Source organism: Sciurus carolinensis, chromosome 1 (assembly GCF_902686445.1).
Source record: "Sciurus carolinensis chromosome 1, mSciCar1.2, whole genome shotgun sequence".
Taxonomy (NCBI): domain Eukaryota; kingdom Metazoa; phylum Chordata; class Mammalia; order Rodentia; family Sciuridae; genus Sciurus; species Sciurus carolinensis.
The window spans coordinates 40,299,662-40,323,245 of NC_062213.1; the positions used below are offsets into that span (position 1 = coordinate 40,299,662).

A 23,584-nucleotide genomic window follows, 5' to 3' on the forward strand; every position below is an offset into this window, starting at 1 on the left:
TTAGCTTGTTGAACTATAATCCCAGCACCAGGAGAGTACCAGTACAAAAAAGGTCACTCAATAAATCAATCTGGAATTGATAGGTAAAGATATGAGCAGCTTAAACAATCTTAGAATGTTCCAAGTCCAGAATTCTGGTAAAACCAGTTAGTTCAAGCCGGGTGCAATGGCACACACCTGTAATCACAGAGACTTGGGAGGCAGAGGCAGGAGGATCATAAATTCAAGGCCAGTCTCAGCAATTTAGTGAGGTCCTACACAAGTTATGTGAGACTCCATCTTGAAACAAAACATTTTAAAAAGGGCAGAAGACTTAGCTTAGTGGTAAAGTGCCTCTGGGTTCAATTCCCAGTACAAAAAAAAAACGAAGTTCAAGTTTTCATTTTTGAAATAGCAAATGACAACAGATGATGCTGCTTAAAAAAAAATTAAATCTACAAGGGGAACCTCAACTATTTTAACAGTATTAAAAAAGAGAGGTTCCAAATGCTACATTTTAAAAGCATCTATAATACCCAACTGCCTAATTGGTTTAGGGAGGGTACAGAGGGCTGGAAAGGATTAAACCAAAAATATGCCAAGAAGAAAAGGATGCCATGATGACTATGTTGTACTCTGGTTTTCCTTTTAATAAATTCTTTTAGGCCACTACATCTCAATTCCTTTCAGGAACTACTGGCCTGAAGCTCTACCCTGAACATTTACCTCTTTCTGGGCCATCTCCTGTAACCGCCTAGGGAGGCGTTTGACGTTGTGGCTCATGGCTCTTCGTCTCATGTGTCGTGGCAGAGTCTGGAAAACCAGCGAATTAGAAGACTTCTGGGTCACAGCTTTTAACATAGCACTGATTTCAGCAGCTCGTGCTTGAGCAAAAGTAGAAGCTGTCGAAGGAAAGGACGTCATTAAAAACAGCACCTTTTCTGGTGGATTTCAAAAGACAGGTTTGAGGAGTGTGCACGTTCAGTTCACCGACTACTCAGACCACAAACTAGACGCAAACGCTGACAGTGGTTATTCTGTTAAACCTCTGTGAGAAGATTCTTCTTCAACTTTCAGACTTTTCAAGTTTTCCATTATAATTGTTTTGCTTTTTCAGTCAGAAAAAAGAGTTTAAAAATAACTTACAAAGAATTTTTTTAAATAAGAATCTACATACAGTGTATGTGTGTAATAAAATCACAACCATTTTCGTTGGGGTTTTTGTTTATTTTTAAAGACAGGTCTTGTTGAGTTGACCAGACTGGCTTTGAATTTCTGGGTTCAAGTGATCCCCCTGCCTCAGTCTCCTGAATAGCTGGGACTACAGGCACATTTCACAATCATTTTTAAGTGCAATAATCACACAAGAAAACAAAAGAAGAACACAAAATTTTAACAGAAGTTTTAACTCCAAGGGGTTCTTTCCTAAAACGTTCTGCTTTTTCCAAACATATAACAATTATTGGTTTTCTTTATTATGAAATTCTTTACTGCAGATTCTTTTTTTGAAGACTAAACAGGGTACTGGAGAAATTCAAGTGAATTCATTCAAGAAGGTATGGAGAGAGCAAGTATGTGCAAGGAATACAGGGTTTATATGGTAGTGGAGATGGGGATGATAAAAAGACAACGGGAGATGAGTTTGGGAAGGCTGGTGACAGGCCTTTAAATTAAAGTCTTGGTTGCTGTTAGGAATATTAAATTTGGTTTTATCTTTGGAGAATAAGAGTCTTTGCCATGCTGAAGAGTGTGGACAGCACATTTACAGGAGTTAAGAGTTCACAAATAAAGGCTTATGAGATAGGTAAGAAAAAGGAGAGAAAATGAAGGAGGGAGAGTCATCAGGCCTAAGAATGTTGTTGCCAAAGTCCAGGCTGGAGGTGAGAAGGGCCCGAGTGGGTACAACAGAGGGGGAGGCAAGGGAGGCAGAGCCAAGGCAGTGCAGGGGGCAATGTGTCGGCCTAACTGCTGCAGTAGGAACACGCTCCCAACACAATCGAATGGTACTTCCTTCAATACCCACCGGTTATATACTTCGGGATCTCTTGGGTAGTGCCATCGGAACCTGCTTTCCAGCCTCCCTTTTTTTTAAACATGATTTTGGAGGAAGACTGCTCATTCACATCAGGCTCATGCAGTGAATGAGGGATCATCTTGGTTTGCCGCTGTTGTGAAGTTCCAGAATGAGGTTCTAGTACGTTTTCAAAAAGAAAACAAAAAGAAATACATCACTCTTACCAGGGATAAAGATTACAGTGCAGAAGTAACATCTGTTGGGTTGTGACACTGATTAGGGCTTTATCTGAAAACTACTCCATAAGATGACTATTACCATTTCTTTTTTAAAAAGGAGGGACTTAAGTAAGGAGGTGAAGTAACTTGTCAAGGTCAGAAAGCTGCAGGTGGCACAGCAGAGAATCAAGTCAGCATGATAAAAACCTTGAATATAAGAGATACAAGAAAATTTTCTCTACCAAATATTACATTACAACATGCACTTTCAATCTAGGCTCCTTGCTATGGTCTGAACGCTTGTGTCCCCACAAATTCACATGTTAAAGTCCTGAAGGTGATGCTCTTAAGAAGTATGGCCTTTGGGATGATTAGATCATGGGAAGAGAGTCCTCATGAAGGGACTACGGCCCTTACAACAGCGGTTCCATAGAGACCCCACACCAACACTGAGGACACTAGGAGAAGATGCCATCTATGAACCAGACAAATAGCCCTCACCAGACACTGAGTTGTTGCTTGATCTTGGACTTCTTAGCTTCCAGAACTGTGAGAAATAAATCTGTTATTTAGAAGCTACTTAGTTTATGATATTCTATTATAGCCACCTGAATGATGCTCCCTTAAATACTATAATCCACATGTTTTGTATATTTGGTCTTATCCTAATTATCTGGCACAACACAGAAGCTATTACAGAAGGAATGAAAAGTAAAGACCCTACACAAATGACAAGGCATTAGAACCATTCTGACTTTAACGTAATATCAGACATCTGTCTGTGAAGTGGGGGAGGGCTCAGGGGAGAATTTTATGGTGTTCCTGCTTATTTCCACTGGGCTGTGAATTAGTACATCATGTAATCTTGAATATGTTACATGTTTGTCATTCTGCAATTTAACTGAAATAATATGTATCAAAGGCTTATCACATGTCATGGCAGTCCTCAACTACTGGGCCTGAGTCTAGATCTTGTGAATTTAGATCTAAAATTTATTTAATCAGACCTAATACACCAGCTTTTTTTTTTTTTTGCCCAGGGGCACTTAACCACTGAGCCACATCCCCAGCCCTATTTTGTATTTTATTTAGAAACAGGGTCTCACTGAGTTGCTTAGGGCCTCGCTAAGTTGCTGAGGTTGGCTTTGAACTCGTGATCCTCCTGCCTCAGCCTCTGGAGCCACTGGGATTATAGGTATGCACCACAGCACATGGCTTGTGCCAGCTTTTGCTGTCTTCCCAAGATAGCATTTTCTACTGCTATCCTCATGAATAACTATCATCTTCCTATCACCTCATAAGGTTCTAAACTCAGCACACAAGTTAAATACAAATATGAAGATTACTGTATTTCTCTTAGGAAACAGAAGAATAAATAATAATAAATTTTAAGGTAGTAATGAAATATATCAGCTTCAAAACATGCATAGTCATACTATAGTTGTCATGTTCTATAAAGTCAGTGAATACTGAAACTCTGTTCCAAGAGGGAATAGATAGACGACAGATGGATAATCTCACATACCCTATAATTTTAAATGCTACAAACAACTCATTCTGTAGATTCTATTTCTTTTCTTTTACAAGAGAAAATGAAGTTCAAAAGGGTTAAGTGACTTGCATGAAGCCACCCCACAGATGAGATTCAAGCCCCAGGCTGAGCTCGAGCTTCTTTCTCCACACTCTACTGACGGATGAACCCCACCCTCTGGCCATCTCTGTGTGAGAGCTGAAACACGAAGGCAGCTGGGAACTTATGCATAGGGCAACCTGAATTTCTTCCTGTTCTGTGCTGTCCAGGAATGACAGCCAAAGCTCCATAAATGTTGATTTGAGGGTTACAAATAAACTTCACCAACTTGGCAAATTTGCCAATATAAAATTTGAGAATAATGAGAGTCTGTTGTATCTGGTTTTAATTCAGTCCATTTACTATTTAGGTAATGACTATCAAAGATCTGGAGGAAGCATTTGGAAGTGGAGAGAACATGTCATCTTACCTTGCTGTTGAGCTTGGAAAGGTTTCCCCCCACCATTATGGAGCTTTATACCTCTCTCAGCCGCAAAGCCAGAGGATAAAGTCACATTAGTGGGCTGGTTTCTCATTTTCTTAGCATGTTTTCTTTCTTTTGCATTAGACATTTCTGGAATGGAAGAGATAAATTTAGTACAAGGAAAGGAAACTCCCATTCAAAAATAATAAATTCAACAAATATTTATGTAACTCAGAGTTGGATTCTTCAATATGTCTTCATTTACTATGGTTAGATGGATGGTACCAAAATGTTGCCATATTGATCTACAGCAGGGACTCCTATAGGGAGATTTAAAGGAGGTTGTGAATGGCTTCAACATCAAACACTGGTTTCGAAAGAAAAAAAATGAGTTTATTGATGGAAGACTCCCTATTGGAACATTCCAAGTTGGGCTGCCAAGTAATTAAATCTTATACAAATGTTGATACTGCATAAAGTCTGTGGGACGAATAAGATAGGAAATGAGATCACTACGCATGATAAAAAATTGAAATTAGTTAAAACATTTCATATTGATTCTTAGGTGAAAAAAGTCACCCAAATCAATGAAATTTAGAACACTCTATTCCAAACTGAACATAAGTTATTGATGTTTTCAGTTTTACTGCTGAGACAAGAGTTTAAGAGTTATGTTTAATCTACAACAGCAATAGAAAATGATTTCAACTTGAAGTAAAAAAGGATAAAGGATAAAAGCCTAGGGGAGTCTGATTGATTCACTCAGTGGTTCCCAATTCTCAAACACAACAGGTCCCTTTTTCCACTGAGTCAGTCTGAAACACTTTTTACTTTGAAATGAAATTCACTAATAATAACCTATTGGTGACATAACTATTATCAACACATACCCTATAACACATGCCCCAACTATAACAGAAAGAGCTAAAAAGTAATTTTAATAAAACAATATGCATTTCTATATGTAACTACTTCACCACTATACTAGATGACATGAAGAAACAGAAATTTTGAATCCAGAGAATAATCACATCAACACAGACACTGGCAGCACAGGCACTAGAACAAGCCATAAAGCTAGGTCCTGAAAGCTCCCACCCCAAGCAAGTCATTAACTCTTTCATTGCTGACTGTAGGGAAGTGCAAAAGGTCCTGCAGGTGACACTAGGAGGTAGGGAAGCTCAGAGTAGCAGATACTTACCAAGTTGTTCTCAATGCATTTAAATATTCTAATACTATTTCTACCTATACATAGAACGACCATGGAGGCAACAGCCTCAAAAAGAACAGTGCCACTGGTGATATAGTTTTCCACGCTGGTGAATACTCCTTGGTACAGTACCCTCCTCAAAAGTACAACCTGCCTTTGACTTATTTCATCCCTGCAAAATTCAGTACACATTAAAAGTGTGCAACCAATACTCTTACATAAAACAGATTTTGGCACTGCATTACTGTGGGACTTTTTTGCATACACAAGGTGTCTAACATCCCTGACCCTGGCCAACAAATACCAGGAGTGTTACCCCAATCATTATGCTAACCAAAATATTGTACTAACTTCCAAAATCCCATATCAGGATTTAAACCACTCCTACAGAGAGCTACTCGATTAGCTACCACCCCATTCATTACCCACTTTTCCAGTGCAATACACATACAAAATCAAGAGTTGCCTGAGTGGCGTAGTGTTTAGAAAGTTTTGGATTCAAAGACCTGCTTAACAATTTTTAGTTTACATAATTGTAGGAAAATTACTTTCCTTCTTTGAATCTCAATCTTCTCCTATACAAATGGGAATGATCACAAGGTAGTTGTGAGAATTAAATAAGTCACATATACATATATGTACTGGCTTTACAAAATGCATATACATAACTCAGCATAGGGCTTTGTACAAACTAAATGATCATAGTTGCTATCATTCTTAAATAATATATCTACACTCTGAAATATTTTTTAAATTAAACAATATGTAGAATGTAGAGTTCTGCATAACTGGTTGGCTAATGAAACACATGATTCAGAGTTTGTATTAAGAACCATTCAAAATAGTTTACAAAACAATTTAGTCCACCGACTGTTACCTACTTGAATCCAGAACTTACCCAAGAAGACAAAACACCACAATAGGATCCCTGGATCAGGATTAGAATGGGCCAAAGGCAGGCTGGTGTTGGGACATTACAGTAACCTTGGGATACAACATCTCTGAACTTTGGTTCTAGACTAAAAAATGAGCACACTAGCTAGCAGCAGTCCTCAAACAGTTCTAACAGCAGAAGAGAATGAATAAAGAATATCCTCTGAGGTCTGAGATTTCACTTAAAACAGCTTCCAGAAGGAATCTTAATGCTTATAACACTCAAGTGAATTTTACATCTATTCTTAATATTCATAATCTATCTGTTTTCATGTTCATTCATTTCTTTTTTCTATTTTGCCTTTTTTCTCATATTCATTCAGTCAAAACTTTATTGAGTATTAAATATGTCAGCTTTACAAAAATGCTTTCCCCAAGCAGTATGTAGATTCCTTAGAAAATGTGGAATGAAACCACCATTTGATCCAGTTATTCCACTCCTCATTCTATACCCAAAAGACTTTAAAACAGCATATTACAGTGACACAGCCACATCCATTTTATAGCAGCTCAACTCAAAACAGCCAAGCTATGGAAACCTAGGTGTCCTTCAACAGATAAATGGATAAAGAAAATGTAATATATACACAATGGAATATTACTTAGCTATAAAGAATGAAACTATGGCATCTGCTGATAAATGGATGGAAATGAAGAATACCATGCTAAGGTGGAATAAGCCAATCCCAAAAACTCAAAGGCCAAATGTTCTCTCTGGTTTGTGGATGCTAACCCAAAATAAGGGAGACTGGGGAGAGGAATAAAAGAAATAGATTGGACTAGACAAAGGGAAACCAAGGGAGCAGGAAGGGGAACAGGAAAGACAGTAGAATTATCTGGTCATAACTTTCCAAGCCTTGTATTCGTATGCACTGCATGACTTGGATAACTTTATATCATGTATGATCACAAGAGTGGGAACCTAAATAGAATAAGTTATGCTTTATGTATACATATTCTGCCAAAATACACTGTACATTCTACTGTCATGTATAACTAAAAATAAAAAATTTAAAAATTAAAAATAAAATTCAAGTATTCAAAAAAATGCTTTCCTCAAATCTTCAAATAAAATGGACATGTTATGTTTTCACATAGAGCTTAGAATCTCAGGTTGAACAGATACACCCACGTACGGTGTACTCCAGTTTGAGAATATAGGAACAAACCAAATAATCTCCATTCTTCTTCCAGATCTAAAAAGTTGGATATTCCTACTTGATATAAAATCTGCCTTAAGCACCTTGTTTCGCAAGTAATATTTTACACAAATTATTTGTAATGCTCCAAGAGCTCCTTATTTAAAGAATCATATAGTGAATTATTTTATAAATAAAAATCGTCTCCTAATTATACAGTTTAACCAATATAACAAGCTTTGGGGTACCTACAATGTGTCTAATAGTTTCAGGTCATGTGTAACACCACAGTAGTATCATGATGTGGTCTTTTTCCTTAAAGAATTGTCATCTTAAATAGACAACATTAACAGAATTCTGTGCCAGGCACTGTTCTACATGCCTTATTTTCATTTAATCTTCTCAACTGTATGAGAGATTCTAGAGTTATCTCATTTGTAAATGAAGAAATTTAAAACCAAAGCAGTTATAATCCACCCACATCCACTAAGCTTATGACTGTCCTGGGATTCAAACCAGGCAGTCTGGGTCTCTTCACCATTTTTTGAACACAAAATAATTAGAAAATAAGACCACATATAATAAAATACTCTATTTTGCAGTATAGCAAAACAGGAAACTGGAAATGAGAAAGAAAACAATGTATGTCAGCAGAAAAAGTCAGTAAGAACATAGAATTTCAGTTAGTTGGAATTTGGGCAGATGGGAAGAAAGAGTATTCAGGAATCTACTGTGTGAACACAGGATTCAGAAAGGATGACAAGAGTGGGAAGACAGAGGAGAAGAGGATGAAATTGAATAGGCTAGGGAAGGTCAGACTCTAAGATCTCGTCTTCCAGGCTGGAGATCTAAACCTATGAAAAAGATTTGAAGGTTCCTGAGCCAGAAGTAGGAAAGTAAAACCTTGTAGGCCAAATGAGAGGAATAAAGGGGATTTTCTTATAGAATATTTTGAAAGCAGGGAGGACAGAGTGCTCACCTTTTTTTAGTTTTATATAAATATATGTTTATACACTATAAATATATATATATATAATGTACATATATATAATGTACATATATATAATGTATATATATAATGTACACATGCATTTCATAAATGAAATGGAGCGTGCCTGTAATACATATATTAACAAGATAGGAGATATTTAACGCAGTACCATTCCTTTTTGACAAAGAATGACCTGTTCAGAGACCAATTCTGGGGCTGCTAGCCACAGCAAGATCGCTCTTTTTTTTTTTTTTTTTTTCCAGTCAGATCCCAGATCCTACAGCTCTGTTCAGATCGAAGGAAACCCTTTAAAGTATGAGAAGCACTAGAGAATTTGGGAGGGGTGGGAAGAAGAACAACGCCAGTCGGCGTTCTCCCCTGAATGACTCATCCTTTAGGGTGGCCCTTGGGGTGCAAGCCCATTGATTCTCAGGACGGCTTCCACCTGCAGGGGCAATGCGGGGAAATAACCAGACGTGGTGCACGAGAAGGTTCGGGACAGGGAAGAGGGGTCCCGGGCGCAGGCAGGGAGGAAATAAAAGGTCTGCACTGAGAGAGAGACCACGCGCAGGGAAGCCGGGGCGGGGACAGGCACACACACTACCCCCAAATTCGAGTACCCTGGCAGCAAGCACCAATGCTTCACGACCTACCTACCCGACGTTCTGAGGGCTCCTGGGGTCAGAATGACAAGCCTCTGCGACAGTCCCCTCAAGAGGCGACCTGCGCGGCGAGCGAGCTGGAGGGCGCATGCGCCGGCCCGGCCGCTTCCTCCACGTGGCGCGGAGTCGCGCGCAGACTACAGCTCCCAGGATACCCAGCGGGCCCGCTCCCGCAGGCCCTCGGGCAGAGTCTGCCCGGGGCTGGTCAGTTGTGGGACAAGTAGCAGGCAGGGCTGGTGAAGGGGTTTCTTCTCCTGGAGGGACGTGAGGAGAAAAAGGACTAGATATGTCGTCCCTGATCAGAAAAGTGATCAGCACCGCGAAAGCCCCAGGGGCCATTGGTCCCTACAGGTAAAGTGGCTTGTAGGAGCATTGAGGGACAAGAGGCTTGCGAGGTGGTGGGGACGGAGCTGGGGCCCCGGGCAGGCTTCCAGGATTCCGACAGACCCCATCAGTCGCGCGAGAAAGCTGAGCCCAGAAAAGGGGCAGCGCTCCCGCAGCCCCTTTAAGAGTTTGGAGCCCCCGTGAGACCGCAACTTGCTCTTTAGGGACTTTGCCCTCACCTGGGGCTGCCTCGCTTGGGAGCTCAGCCTGCCAGAACGCTTTCTTTAGTTAGATGTGGTCTGACCCGGGTTTTTACTTTAGCAGTTTCTATTTTGCGGGGTTTTTTTGTTTGTTTGTTTGTTTAGTCTTCGGTAACAGCTTTATTGAGATAGAATTCATAAGCCACAAAATTCATCGCTTTAACGTGTACAATTCAGTGGTTTTTACCATATTCCAAAAGTTCTGCAGTCCTAATGGCTTTCTAGTCTCAGAACATTTGCATCACCCCCAAAGAAACATTAGCATTTCTCTTTCCATTCTCCCCCGCCCCCAGCCCCTGACAGTCATGCATCGTTCTCCATCTCTGGATTTACCTGTTCTGGACTTTTCCTACAGATGAATCAATCATACAATGTGTAGTCCTCTGTGACTGGCTTCTTCACTTAGCCTAATGTTTGAGTGTTGGTTTAACCTTTTTCTTCCCCCAAACTCCCATGCTGAGGATTGAACCCAGGAGTGCTCTATCACTGACCTATAGCCTCAGCCCTTTTCCTTCTCCATTTTGAGACAAGGTCTAGCTAAATTGCCCAGGCAGGCCTGGAACTTGTGATCCTCCTGCCTCAACGTTCCTAAGAAGCTGGGATTATAGGCACGTACCACCACTCCCTACTCATATAACCCTCTTAATCTGAAGGAGTAAATCCCGTCCCAGATGTGGTTATCTTTTATAGGGACAGCTGAGACCTTAGAAATGCTTTGCAAATCCCTGCACACCTACCCAAGCCCCTGGCTTTTACAACATACTAGGAGTGCTTTGTGATATTTATGAATTCATTGTGCAAATAAATGCAAATCACAACAAAGATAACCATTGGATCTTATCCTATGCATTCTTGGATTCTTTTTTTCCAACATAATTGTTGTTATTTTAAATTCTTCACTAAAGTATAACCTATAACCATTTTTCTTTTTTAAAATATAGTGTCTGGACTGGGGTTGAGGCTCAGTGGTACAGCATTTACCTAGCATGTGTGAGGCACAGGGTTCGATTCTCAGTATTGCATATAAATAAGTGAATAAAATAAAGGTCCATCAACAACTAAAAAATTTTTTAAATATGTATATAGTGTCTGTTCACTGTTAAAAGAAGCAAAACTAGAAAATTTCTATAGCTGGAACATTTTGAACTATGACCGACATATGTTGAAGAGGTATGTTGAGGGATACAAAAATGCATAAGAAGCAATCCATTGTGAAAGGCCTTCACACATATGGGGGAAAGAAAAAGAAAAGTTAGTTTAGTGCAGGCTTTACTGCAGTCACTGAGGCAACCACCTTTTTCTATTCATTCCTACCATATTTTACAAAAAGAAAACTGAAGCTTGACAAAGTCAAATTGTCCAAGGTCAGTTAATCTGTAAGTGACAACTTGCTTTGAACTCAAGCCTTAGCTCCCTTCTCTCTACCACACTGCCATGAGAAATAGCTGTCATGTGGCAGAAAAGTAATTATTATAGTAAGGTTGAAATAAAATGTATTGGTAAAGGAATAAATGGGGAAGAGGAGAAAAAGACAAAATAATTCTAATGGGCAAAGAAAGAAAAAGATTTAGGGATGCTCCTTATGAGAAGTAGTCCCTCAGTTGGGTTTTGAAGATTGGTTTTGTCACATATAGTAGTGTCGTAAAGTTTGATTTTTAAGTTAAAGACATCAACAAGATGTTATGAAGTGCAGAGCATTCCAAATAGAAGACCACTGAGAAGTGGCCTAACAATTTGAATTTTAGGCAGTGGGCTCCAGAAATTGATCTTAATCATTTAGTTTGCTATCCTCAGCATAGAAGAATTGAAAGAGAATTGAAAGGGGAATAATTTTCATTTCACTGTGTGTGACTGACCCTTTGGGAAATAACTCCTTAAGGATCGAATTATAGCTGGGCACAGTGGCACACACCTGTAATCCCAGCGGCTGGGGAGGCTGAGGCAGGAGGATCAAGAATTCAAAGCTAGCCTCAGCAAAAATCAAGGTGTTAAGCAACTCAGTGAAACCCTGTCTCTAAATAAAATACAAAATAGGGCTGGGGATGTGGCTCAGTGGTCGAGTGTGCCTGAGTTCAACCCCCAGTACCCAAAGAAAAGTCAGATTTCAGATTTGAATTTTTTGTTTTACATGTCTTTAATTGTATGACCTTGCTAGTCTGACTAACCTTTCTTAGTTTTCTTAGTCTTCTAAATGGACATAACTATAACATTATTTCATAATATTACTGTAGGGATTAAATAGGAAATGGCAGAAATTAGATTTTATCAGAGAGTTCAGTTTATGATGGTTTCCATTGCTAATAGAAGAGTTTATTTTGTATGTAGTGAGAAGCCATAGGTGTTTCTGAGCCGGAAGTAACATAACCAGATATCTCTATCTCTCTCTCTCTCTCTCTCTCTCTCTCTCTTTTTTTTTTTTTTTTTTGTGGGGGTGAGGTACCAGGGTTTGAACTCAGGGGCACTCAACCACTGAACCACCTCCGCAGCCTTATTTTGTATTTTATTTAAGAGACAGGGTCTCACTGAGTTGCTTAGTGCCTCGCTTTTTGCTGAGGCTGACTTTGAACTTGTGATCCTCCTGCCTCAGCCTCCCAAGCCTCTGGGATTACAGACATGTACCACCACGCCTGGCAACCAGATCTCTTCTAAGAAGAGAATTCTGAGAATAATTTGGATAGAGATAGTGAGGAAAAAAGAGAGTATAGTTAGGAGATATTTCAATATAACCAAAAATCAATAATCTTTTTTCTTCTTCTGCCCTAAACTCTCTCATAGTGATAGCATTTAGAGTAACACTTTTTTACCTCAGAACAAAAGTGACCCTTAACAAAAACCAAAGTGATTATAAAAGACACTTTGTCCCAGAACTTGCTAAAAAAGCATTCACCTCTGTTGACCTATTTAGAAATACTGTGTTCTTTGTTGAAGAAAGAAAACACATCATTAATATTCTTCATTGACTTGGAGGTGGTGGTGGTGAACTGTCTTTATAAAGCTGCTAACAGAACAGAGGGGAATCTATGAGTGTGCCCGTGTGACTGAAAGGCCATTAGCTTCATGATAAAGACTTTCCAGGACCTTGTCTCCAAATACAAACACAGATCACTAAAAACGGACCTTATTTTCAGTATTTTATGTTGAAGAAAAACACACTCCAACTGTTTATCTTAATAAAGTTAATTGGACATATTTTAAGAACCATTTGGAAAGAAGAGTTTTTCTGCATGAAGTTTGTAGCAAGTACAGTTTTTGAAAATTCTGGGTCCTCTCCAGAAAGAATTCGAGTGTGTTGAACAGTCAGTGCCTGACCTTGAGATGGATGGGGTGCTGTCATTAATTAGCTAATAAGTTCAACACGTTCTGAAATACTTCAGGACAGAACCTTGAGATATTGCAACATCATGATGCTATTGCGTTGCTTTCCATTTTGCTATCACACCCCCAAGCAATCATAATGCGACATAGATTACGACATGAGAGTTAATGGTTTTGAAAGTGCTATTACCCTTTGACCTGGAAGTAGAACAACATACTTTTAAATTTTTGGAACCTAACAACTTATCTATGTGAATAGTAGGATTCTTATACTCAGATAGTATCAAGTAAGCTGGGGGTGTTTCAGAGTACAGTGGTATACTCCCAGCATTTGCCTAGCGTGCACTAGGCTCTTGGTTCCATCCCAGCATCACGAAAAAAAAAAAAAAAAAATCAAGTTTCTAATTTTTGTGAACAAAACCTCTTTAAGTCTCTAAGAGATGACTCACAAAACTCAGATAGTCTGAATTCCAGTTCTTGTAATATTCTGGAAATAAGTGGATTTCTTACAAAGTTTTTGATAAATGATAATACATACAGGCTTATAGTATGTTTCAGATATGGGGAGAACTGAAAGTACTTTGCAAAGGGCCTAGAGCATATGGCCTAATTTTACATAAGAGTTAACAGACATGTTAGTTAATGGTACTGTTCAACCTGAGAAAAGGTTACAAATTAACAAGCTCAAAGTTATTTATTTGGGAATTAGACTGAGAGCCAAATAGTTGAAAAGACTTCCTTGACTATTTTAATCCTATTACTAAATTTAAGTCTATCTTCTCAGCTCTCCAAAGCCCACCCACATCATGAACCAACAGATACTCCTAAAAAGATATTGATAGCCAAAATTGTTTATGCTACTACGTAGTGAGAAAGCACAATATCAGCAAGTAGTTATAGCATGCCTGCTATGTATGTGCAAGGGATCAACTAGTTCCTGCACAGCTACAGAAACATTACCAGACACTAGCCCCACCCTCAAGGAGTTTAGAGTCTAGGATACCCTGGGATATAGGAACTATGAGACAATTTACTGTACTGGTGTAAGAAAGACTCAACCAGAGGATCCCTGGGATATGGGCTTGGTTACTTGCTTAGTGGAAGTGTGTGTTTATGTGATAGTTTTGAGTGTAGCTTGATTTGTAATAAAATATTGGATGTAAAGTTGACCAGGTAAACAAAGTATACATAGTGAAGTATTATGTAGCTGTTTTTAAAAAATCAAGGAAAAATTCTACATATAATTATAGAAAGATCTTTGTGATATATTGTCGAGTGTAAAAAACAAGTGTTCAGTAGTGTTTACTATATTTTGTGTAAAAGGAGGGAGAAAATACATATTTGTTTTATTCATATATGCATGAAGAAACTTGGGAAGCATACTTTTTTGAGTGCTCTTGGCATTGCATTTTTCTGTTTTACAGCTTAACTGATGTGTAAGTTACTTATAAAAATAACACTTTTAGGTATAGAGTTTCATGAGTTTGGGTAAACATATAGAGTCATATCCACTACTGCAATCAAATTTTAGAACATTTTCATCATACACACCCCGCCAAAGAAAATTCCTTCAAACTTGTTTGTGGTCAGTCCTCACCCTTGGACCCAGCCAACAACTAATCTACTTTTTGCTACCATTTTGTCTTTTCAAAAATTTCATATAGGGGCTTGGATGTAACTCAGTAATAGAGCACTTGCCTAGCACATCTGAGGCCCTGGCCTCAGCCCCTAGTAATGGAGGTGAGGAGAAAGAAAGTCTAAAATTCCTGTAATTGAAATCAAACAATTGGATCTTAGTGATTTTTTTTCCCATCATGAACAATGCTGCTCTAAACATTCATGTAAAGGCTTTGGATGTACATTTTCATTTCATTTGGAAATTTAGTTGCCTAGGAAAGAAACTACTAAGTTGTGTGTTAAGTGTATGTTTAAATTTTTAAGATAATGCCCAAATTTTCCCAAGTGGATACTATTTTGCATTCCTACAAGCAATATATGAGGTTCTTATTGTTCCACATCCTCACCAACCTGTGTTATTATGAGTGAAGTGTATACATTTATTGTTATGGTTTGCTCTGCTTACATACCTCTAGTGACTGATGTTGAACATCTTTTACGTACTTCTTAGCTCTTCATGTCTTCTTTTGTGAAGTGTCTAAATCATTTGCCCATTTTTTTAAATTGGGTTGTTCATCTTAATACTATTGAATTTAAAGAGTCCTTCACAAATTAAAAAAAAAAATTGAACAAGAAAAAAAAGAGTTCTTCATATACTCTACCTACAAGTCATTTATTAGATGGATGTTTTGCAAATATTTTTCTCCCAGTCTTTGATTTGTCTTTTCATTATCTCAAAGATGTCTAATGATAATTTTTTAAAATTTTAATGAAGTCTTATTTATCATGTTTTATTTTATAGTTTGTACATTTTGTGTCCTAGCAAAGGATTCTTTTAGCAATGCATTTTATGTTTATATTTTATATATACATCAGCTTTCTGTTCATTGCAGTCAAGCAGTGTTAGTGGACAGGACCATTTACATCTCTGGACAGATAGGCATGGACCCTTCTAGTGGACAGCTTGTACCAGGAGGGATAGCAGCAGAAACTAAACAAGTAAGTCATTTTCCACCTTTGAATTTTCCTTGCTGCTACTTTTTAATATCAAAAAATATTAATAACCCCCCACCTGACTTGTGTTACAGACATTAACAGATAAATGCCTTTTAAGCTGTTCACTACTTGACTTAAGCCAGATTTTGATTGAAGAGCTTTGGAAATTTAGTGAACCATTTAACAACCAAAAAAGAATATTCCATCTCCTGCCAAGATGCAGTGGCACACACCTGTAATCCCAGTTACTCAATAGGCTGAGGCATGAGGATCACAAGTTTCAGGCCAGCCTCAGCAACTTAAGGAGGCCCTCAGCAATTTAGCGACACCCTGTCTCAAAATTATAAAAAGCCTGGACATGTGGCTCGGTGTAAAGTGCCCATGGGTTAAATCCCCAGTACCAAAAAGGAAAAAAAGTATCCCATCTCCTAATCTCTAAGGTGACTTTAAACCAGAATTATCAAAATCAAGTAACATGTTGCCACTTCCATGTGAATTGGGAAATTTTCTTTTCAGGGCCACTGATCACCAACGCACACAAAGTAAAGCCACCATCACAGAAGTAAAAAGTCAGATTTGTTACTAAGGAAAAAATATTAACAATTACACACACTGTGTTTGGTTGGGTTGGTTGGGTTGGGTTGGGTTGGGTTTTTTGATACCAGGGATTAAACCCAGGAGTGTTTAATTACTGAGCCCTTTTACTTTTTATTTTGAGCCAGGGTCTTGCTAAGCTGCTGAGGCTGGCTTTGAACTTGCAATCCTCCTTCCTCAGGCTCTCAAGTCACTGGGATTATAAGTGTGCACCACCGCACCTGGCTACGCACAGTGTGTTTTATAAAAAGAATGAGGAATCCAATTATATTTTAATAACAGAATTAAGTTATAATTTAATATTTTCACTAAGTTGTTTGTAATAACCAAAGATAGAAAATAACCTAAGAGTTCTTCCATAAAGAACTGGTTGATTAAATCATGCTAGATCCATACAAATAAATTGCTAAGGAAAGATCTCAAAGATAATTTGTTACATGATAAAAACCAACCAAGAGGGACTGGGGTTGTGGCTTAGTGGTACAGCTTGCCTAGCATGTGTGAGGCACTGGGTTCAGTTCTCAGTACTGCATATAAATAAATGAATAAAATAAAGGTATATCAATATCTAAAAAAATTTTTTAAAAATATCCAACCAAGAGCAGGACAGCATGCACAATATGGTGCCAAGTGTGCATGTTTGTGTGTTTAAGAATAGGCTGAGGCAGGAGGATGGTGAGTTCAAAGCCAGCCTCAACAACTTAGCAAGGCACCTAGCAACTTGGCAAAATGCCGTTTCTAATAAAATATAACAAAAGGGCTGGGGATGTGGCTCAGTGGTTAAGTACATCAAGTTTCAATTCCCAGTACCAAAAAAAAAAAGAGTATATTCATTTATGCTGGCATAAGCATGAACTCTCTAAAAGGATGCATAAGAAACTAAAAACAGTTTATTACCCTGGGTAACAGGAAAGTAAGGAGAGGATACATTATTTCACTGAATGTGCTTTTTCATAGCTTTTAGACTTTTGTCTTATTCATGTAGTACCTATTTAGATTAATTATTATTTTAAAACACAAAAATGGGGGCAGGGGTTGCAGCTCAGTGGTAGAGCGCTTGCATAGCATGTGTGAGTCACGGGATTGATTCTCAGCACTACCTAAAAGAAATAAATAAAATAAAGTTATTGTGTCTATCTACAACTAAAAAATTTTTTTTAAAAACACACAAAAATGTAATTTATTTTCAACAGTAAAGGAGAAGGAAGAATAAATTGAAAAGAATAAGTTAAGGATATAGTAACATACTGATGTTTTTCCAGAAGCCAAAGAGTCAAACATACATAATTCACAAATACTGTTTTTTTGAGAAAAAGAAAAAGGAGCCCTCTAACACCAAATATTACTTTAACAAGAAAACTTTTTAATACTTGCAAGTTCCTTAAAGTATGCAGAATCATATAAAGTAGTGATATAGAATGAGGAATCCCAGAAATTATTTCTGTTTCAGCTTGGTAGATGTTGACTGAAAACTTGACACACTTTAACCCTGAGGAAGGGACTTCCTTCTAGTCTTTTCACTACATTTCATAAAGATTCATTCCACTAAAGGAAAACCAAGAAGGATTTGACTTTATAGAAGCATTCTAGAAAGAGTGGGGGAGAATTTTTCTGCAACATGAGCTACTCAGGGAGGTACTAGTAAAAGATGATTAACTGAATTTAATTAAAATTTAAGTATAACACCAGTGTCTTAGGCCTTTCTGTCTTGGTTTACAGGCTCTCACAAACATGGGTGAAATTCTGAAAGCTGCAGGCTGTGACTTCACTAATGGTGAGCAACTTGGTTTTACTTCACTGTTAATTTATTTGATATTTCCTTGGTCTTTTTGAAAAACAGCATTTAGTAGTGTCATACCATGTTGTTTTTTAAAGTTGTTCTAATAGTCTAGGAAATAACACAGTTCTAACTTCACTTATTCAGACCCATTTCAGTCCCATTTTAATCAAGACAGAATTATATATTGTTTTTCTAAGTAATGTTTAAATAGGACCAAGTTGCTTAACCTGATGAGAATGTACATATCTTCTAGTGGTCAAAGCAACTGTTTTGCTGGCTGACATGAATGACTTCAATACTGTCAATGAAATCTACAAACAATGTAAGTTATTTATCTTTTTTTCTTATTTACAGTTTTAAAGAGAAATTAATTGTTAACAAGTAAATGCCCATTATCAATTAAAATTGAGAGGAGATGCTAAAGAAATGGCATCTAGCTCTTAAAAATTAAGTCTAGCCAGGCACCATGGCACACACCTGTAATCCCAGTGATTTGGGAGGCTGAGGCAGGAGGTTTGCAAGTCCAAGGCCAGCCTCAGCAACTTAGCAAGGCCGTAAGTACCTTAGCAAGATCCTGTCTCAAAATAAAAAGGGCTGGGGATGTGACTCAGTGCCTCCAGGTTCAATCCCTGGTACCCCCACAAAAAAGAAAGTCTAGGGCTGGGGTTGATTTAGGGAGCCATTCCCTATTAAGATTAACGGGTTTTTAAATATCACTTCAAAGACAAATCCCATTCCCATCAAACAAGATCAAAATGTCAGAGTATGTATTTCATTTTTTTTTTTCAGAAAGCTAAGACATTTAGGAAAGCATTAAAAATCATAGCCATCATATGTCAAAATATTTTATCAAACAAATCTGACTGTGAGCTTCTTTCTAACAGTACAGTGTCTGGGAACTAAAATGAAATTCTTTTAAATTCAGATTTCAAGAGTAATTTTCCTGCTAGAGCTGCTTACCAGGTTGCTGCTTTACCCAAAGTAAGTACACTTTAAAATGAATAATATACATAGTTTTAAATTGCTATGTTGTTTCCTGACTATACCAAAGTTAAGTGCTTTGAAAGGAAATTAAGAATAAAGGCAAGGATATAGTCCCTGCTTCCCAGGAACTTAAAGTCTTAAAGTAAACACCCCATATTACATGAAGGGGAAAAACATTAAGAAACCTTATAATGCATGAGCATAACAGAATCAGTACTTAAATTGTGAGGAAAAGCACAAAAGCAGCTGTATTGTGGTAATGTTACTTAGAGAACGATAAATTTGAGTCAGGTTTTTAATTCTACAATAAAAATTTCATTTGGCTGTTGCATGATAAAGATTCCAGATCTACCACTAGAAAAATGCTCTCTAAACTAGGGCACACATATTTCACCATTCTGGTTCGGTATTCTTTTCTTTCTTTCTTTTTTTTTTTTTTAATTTTTTTTTAGTTGTAAATGGACAAGATGCCTTTATTTTATGTGGTGCTGAGGATCGAACCTGGTGCCTCACACATGCTAGGCAAATGCTCTACCACTGAGCTACAGCCCCAGCCCCCTGGTTTGGTATTCTCATTTCACTAGAAGCTCTTTTTCCTATGCCTTTTAACCACACAATATTACTTCCCATGAAGAAGCAGCCCTTACTGACTTACACTTGTAACTTTACGCTGAATAGAATTTAAGAGAGATATTTTTATTGTTTTAATTAATTGTTACTTGTAGTGATCATTATCATCAAACTTATAAGTTATTAGGTATAGTAAAAGGATCCCTGAACTTGGAATCACAAGACAAGGATCAAACCTGTGCTATTTACCTTTTTGATTTGGAAACAGCTAATCAGCCTCAAATTCAGCATATGATCATCTGAGTTGAAGATCCTCTATCTAATAGCACTGCCTATGAGAATCAAATAAGCTGATGTATGTGAAAGTGGGAAGCATGGTAACCTGGCCTGTTGTAGGTTCTTGGTGAATATTTCCTCTTCCTTTCCTGCTTTGAAAAGTTTAATTTAAAATATACTATGTTGCTGTTAGTTTCCTATGTTTTCAGCAAGTATTGCTGAACTCTCTTTAATTTGTACAAAATAATGAAAACATTGTTTGATGATTTAACTTTCAGGGAGCACGCATTGAGATTGAAGCAGTAGCTATCCAAGGACCTCTCACAACAGCGAGTCTATAAGTGGGCGGTGTTACTCTCATCACGTCTTTAAAATTAACATCTTGATTTTTTGTAATTGATGTTGAAAGTATACGTGTGACTAAAATATCTGCAGTTATCATGGAAATACCATATCAGAGGGATTTGATATAAATCGAATATAGATAATGAATCTAGTTATAAATTACACGTATGTATACTCATTGCTGAATATGGGAGAAGGGACACTCATTACATAGTCACTCAAGTAAACTGAAGTACAGAGAAAATAACACATAGGATAGATGAGTTGTTGTTCCTGAAAAATAATAAAGAGCAAGCCTAATTCAGCTAAATCCTATTAATTTAATGATTGAAATATTTAGTTCTCTTGTTAGATATGTGATTCTGCTTTTACTTATAACATACTCAATCTTGAATGGTTGAAGTAAAGAAGAAAGTGGACCAAAATTTTATATAGACAATATTTTTCAATGGAAATAAAATACACATGCAGATTGCCCTAAGTGTGATTTTGTTCACTTATTTTTTAACAGTTTAATTTATACATGAAAACATACTTACCAAATAAAAGTGGGGAGGAAACCATGAAGTTAAATCTCCAACTATTTCACTTCTCTACGTTTGTATGTTTTTACAGTGTTGTATTCAAGTTATATATAATCATCTTGTATTTGTTCTTTAAAGTCGTTCTTTTTCTTGGGAATGGAGATGAGTCTTGCTGTGTTGTCCTGGATTCAAGCAGTCCTCCTGCCTCAGCCTCCCATGTAGCTAGGACTATAGACACACATCACTGTTCCTGGCTCTTTAAAGTCTTTCAAATAGTTGTTTTGAGACAACTATTACATAAATACTTCCCCACTGTAGAATAAATCCCAATACAGAATTATGTAGATGGAAAAGGAAAATTCCCTGCATTCACTCTCCAGTCCACTTACCTCCCCAAAGAGAATCATCCACTGTTAGAAATAAAAAGCCATTGACTTTTTATTTGTTAAATACTTGATTATCTGGAGGTTTTGTTTGTTTATGTAAATGGGACTTTGCTATACACATTATTCCACAGATCATTTTCCATCTTAAATCTCTTTCCATATACATGTGTATAAATCTACTTTGTTTTTAAAACTATTATAGGGCATTCTTTTGTGTGGATATATCTTAGATGATATAACAACCCCTCCAAACAATTCAGTTTTCAAAATTGCCATATTATGGCAGTGCCGTCATAACATTCTTATTCATACAAATAACACAACATTAGGTTTGTAAGAGTCAGGGAAAAACAAAGCAAAGGATTTGGACAGTATTTTTTTGGGTGTGTGGAATTACTCTTTTAAGCTCAGTGAGAAGGGAAAGCTTCCCTGAGATGACACTGGAGTTAAAAATGTTTGTTGAAATTTATTGAACTTTTTTCTGTACCTGTGGTAAAGTTGCTACTATGGTAAAATACAATAATTTTGTAATGTGGAATACACTGTGCATTCCAACTTAGTCATTATAAGTATTTACATATACATTTTATATATATGTATATATACATGTATATACTTTTAAAAATATTTTTAGTTGTAGATGGGCACAATACCTTTTACTTGTTTATTTTTAAGTGGTGCTGAAGGTTGAAACCAGTGCCTCACACATGCTAAGCAAGCACTCTACCCCTGAGCTGCAACACCAGCCCCCATATATAATTTTTATACATTCTTAAAATCAGATTGGTAGGCTGGGGTTGTGGCTCAGTGGTAGAGCTCTTGCCTGGCATGTGTGAGGCACTGGGTTCAATCCTCAGCACCACATAATAATAAATAAAAGTATTTTTTAAAAAATCAGATTGGTGATAGTTTGAATATTTGTTTTTATGTTCATCTATGAGATTTGGCTTTTCACTTCTATAAAAGACTTTATGGGACTGGGGGCGTAGTTCAGTGGCAGAGCTCTTGCCTAACACAAGTGAGACACTGGGTTCTATCCTCGGCACCATAAAAATAAACAAACAAATAAATAAATGGGTTGATTTAAAAAAAATTTTTTTTTTTTTTGTGGCTATAAATATCTGCCCTGGAATGCTAGATAGAGTTTGCCCAGAAAACTGAGCTTTATGTTTTCTTTAGGGGAAATGTTTAAGCTGATTCCATTTCTTTCATGGTAACAGAAACATTCAGATTTTCTAGTATTTTCTTTAGTCAGTTTGGTCACTTAATGTTGCAGAATTTGCTCATTGCTTCCAAACTTTCATGTTGTAGGCACCTTTTAATCCTGCTGTTTCTAGTAAAAGTGCCTATTTTTCCATCTCTTTTTTCCTTTATCAATCTCCCAGAAGTGTACCAATTTTAATAACCTTTTTAAAGAATCACTTTTTAGCTTTGTTGATCCTTTTCTATTCTCTCCCTGCCTCTCTCTCTCTCTCTCTCTCTCTCTCTGTCTCTGTCTCTGTCTCTCTCTCTCTCTCTCTGGCGGTGCTAGGGATTAAATCCAGGGACTTAGGCGTGTAGTAGTCAAGCACTCTCCCACTAAGCTACACCCTCAGCCCCTATATCTTATTTTACCATTAATTTCTGCTCATATTTTTATTATCTCCAGCATATTTATAGGATGCCTCTTTCTACTTTTAACATGCAGATTCTTACATGTTACATGTAAATGATGGAAACTCAACCCAAACTAGTGTAAGTGGAACAAAAGAGGAACTCAGGCTCAGATCACCCAGAATTCCAAATCATAGCTGACTTCAGACACATGTGGTCCAGAAACCTCATGGTTCTGTCTCTTGGGAAAGATGCTACAGGTCTACACATACAAACCCAGCTCAAAGATATCATTTCCTAGTATCTGGCAGGAGACTCTCAGGGAAGCCTCTGATTGGTCCAGTTCAAATCAGGAAAGACCCATTCCAAAACTGATAATCATAGTGAGGGAAATAGATACTCCAGCCATGTTGGATCTAAGGGAATTGGTTGTTTATTAGTCATAACTTAAAAATCAAACCCTAGAATGAAAAAGCTGGAAGGAAATAAGGTACTAGCATCCAGGTTAATTTACTTAATGACTGTCAAGATTTTTATTCTTTTTTCCACTAAATCAGAACAGAATCATTAGATTTTATAAAATGTGAAAAAGAACAGTTGCTCATGTTGGCCTTTCAAACACAGAGCAAGCTCTTTACAGTATGAGGTATCTAAAAGAGTCACCCATATTTCCTTATTGTTGCCATATTCCTACCTTTGATTGGTATGTATTTTTAAAGTTTGCTTTTTTCTGAAGAACACCATGAGCCAAAAGAAATTTTATATATGTTCCTGTAATAACATTTTAGATAAATATACCAAGAGAGGATTCAAACACTTTATTAGTTCTAATGATGTATTTATTCAATCAAAATTATAAATGAAGAATACAAAACAATTT

The 23,584-nt window shown here is 37.3% G+C and overlaps 2 protein-coding genes across 3 annotated transcripts in view; one reads left to right on the forward strand and one right to left on the reverse strand.

The window, feature by feature from the left end:
- Positions 1 to 9,213, reverse strand: part of Pop1 (POP1 homolog, ribonuclease P/MRP subunit) — a 35,488-nt gene extending 26,275 nt beyond the window's left edge. Inside the window, exons 1-4 of one of the 2 annotated variants that reach the window (XM_047528692.1) lie at positions 9,136 to 9,213; positions 4,212 to 4,355; positions 2,003 to 2,170; positions 706 to 881 (exon numbers count right to left, since the gene is read on the reverse strand). In XM_047528692.1, coding sequence (XP_047384648.1) covers positions 706 to 881; positions 2,003 to 2,170; positions 4,212 to 4,353 — 486 coding nt within the window. In that variant the 5' untranslated portion in view covers positions 4,354 to 4,355; positions 9,136 to 9,213. Of the gene's footprint in view, positions 1 to 705; positions 882 to 2,002; positions 2,171 to 4,211; positions 4,356 to 9,131 lie in introns of both variants that reach the window. The other variant, XM_047528700.1, reaches the window with a different exon arrangement.
- Positions 9,214 to 9,293: 80 nt separating this feature from the next.
- Positions 9,294 to 20,682, forward strand: Rida (reactive intermediate imine deaminase A homolog). Its single transcript, XM_047561260.1, has 6 exons — positions 9,294 to 9,491; positions 15,550 to 15,655; positions 17,966 to 18,020; positions 18,280 to 18,348; positions 18,952 to 19,007; positions 20,135 to 20,682. Exons 1-6 carry the CDS (start codon positions 9,427 to 9,429, stop codon positions 20,195 to 20,197), a joined length of 414 nt encoding a protein of 137 aa, XP_047417216.1. The 5' UTR covers positions 9,294 to 9,426; the 3' UTR covers positions 20,198 to 20,682.
- Positions 20,683 to 23,584: the final 2,902 nt, after the last annotated feature.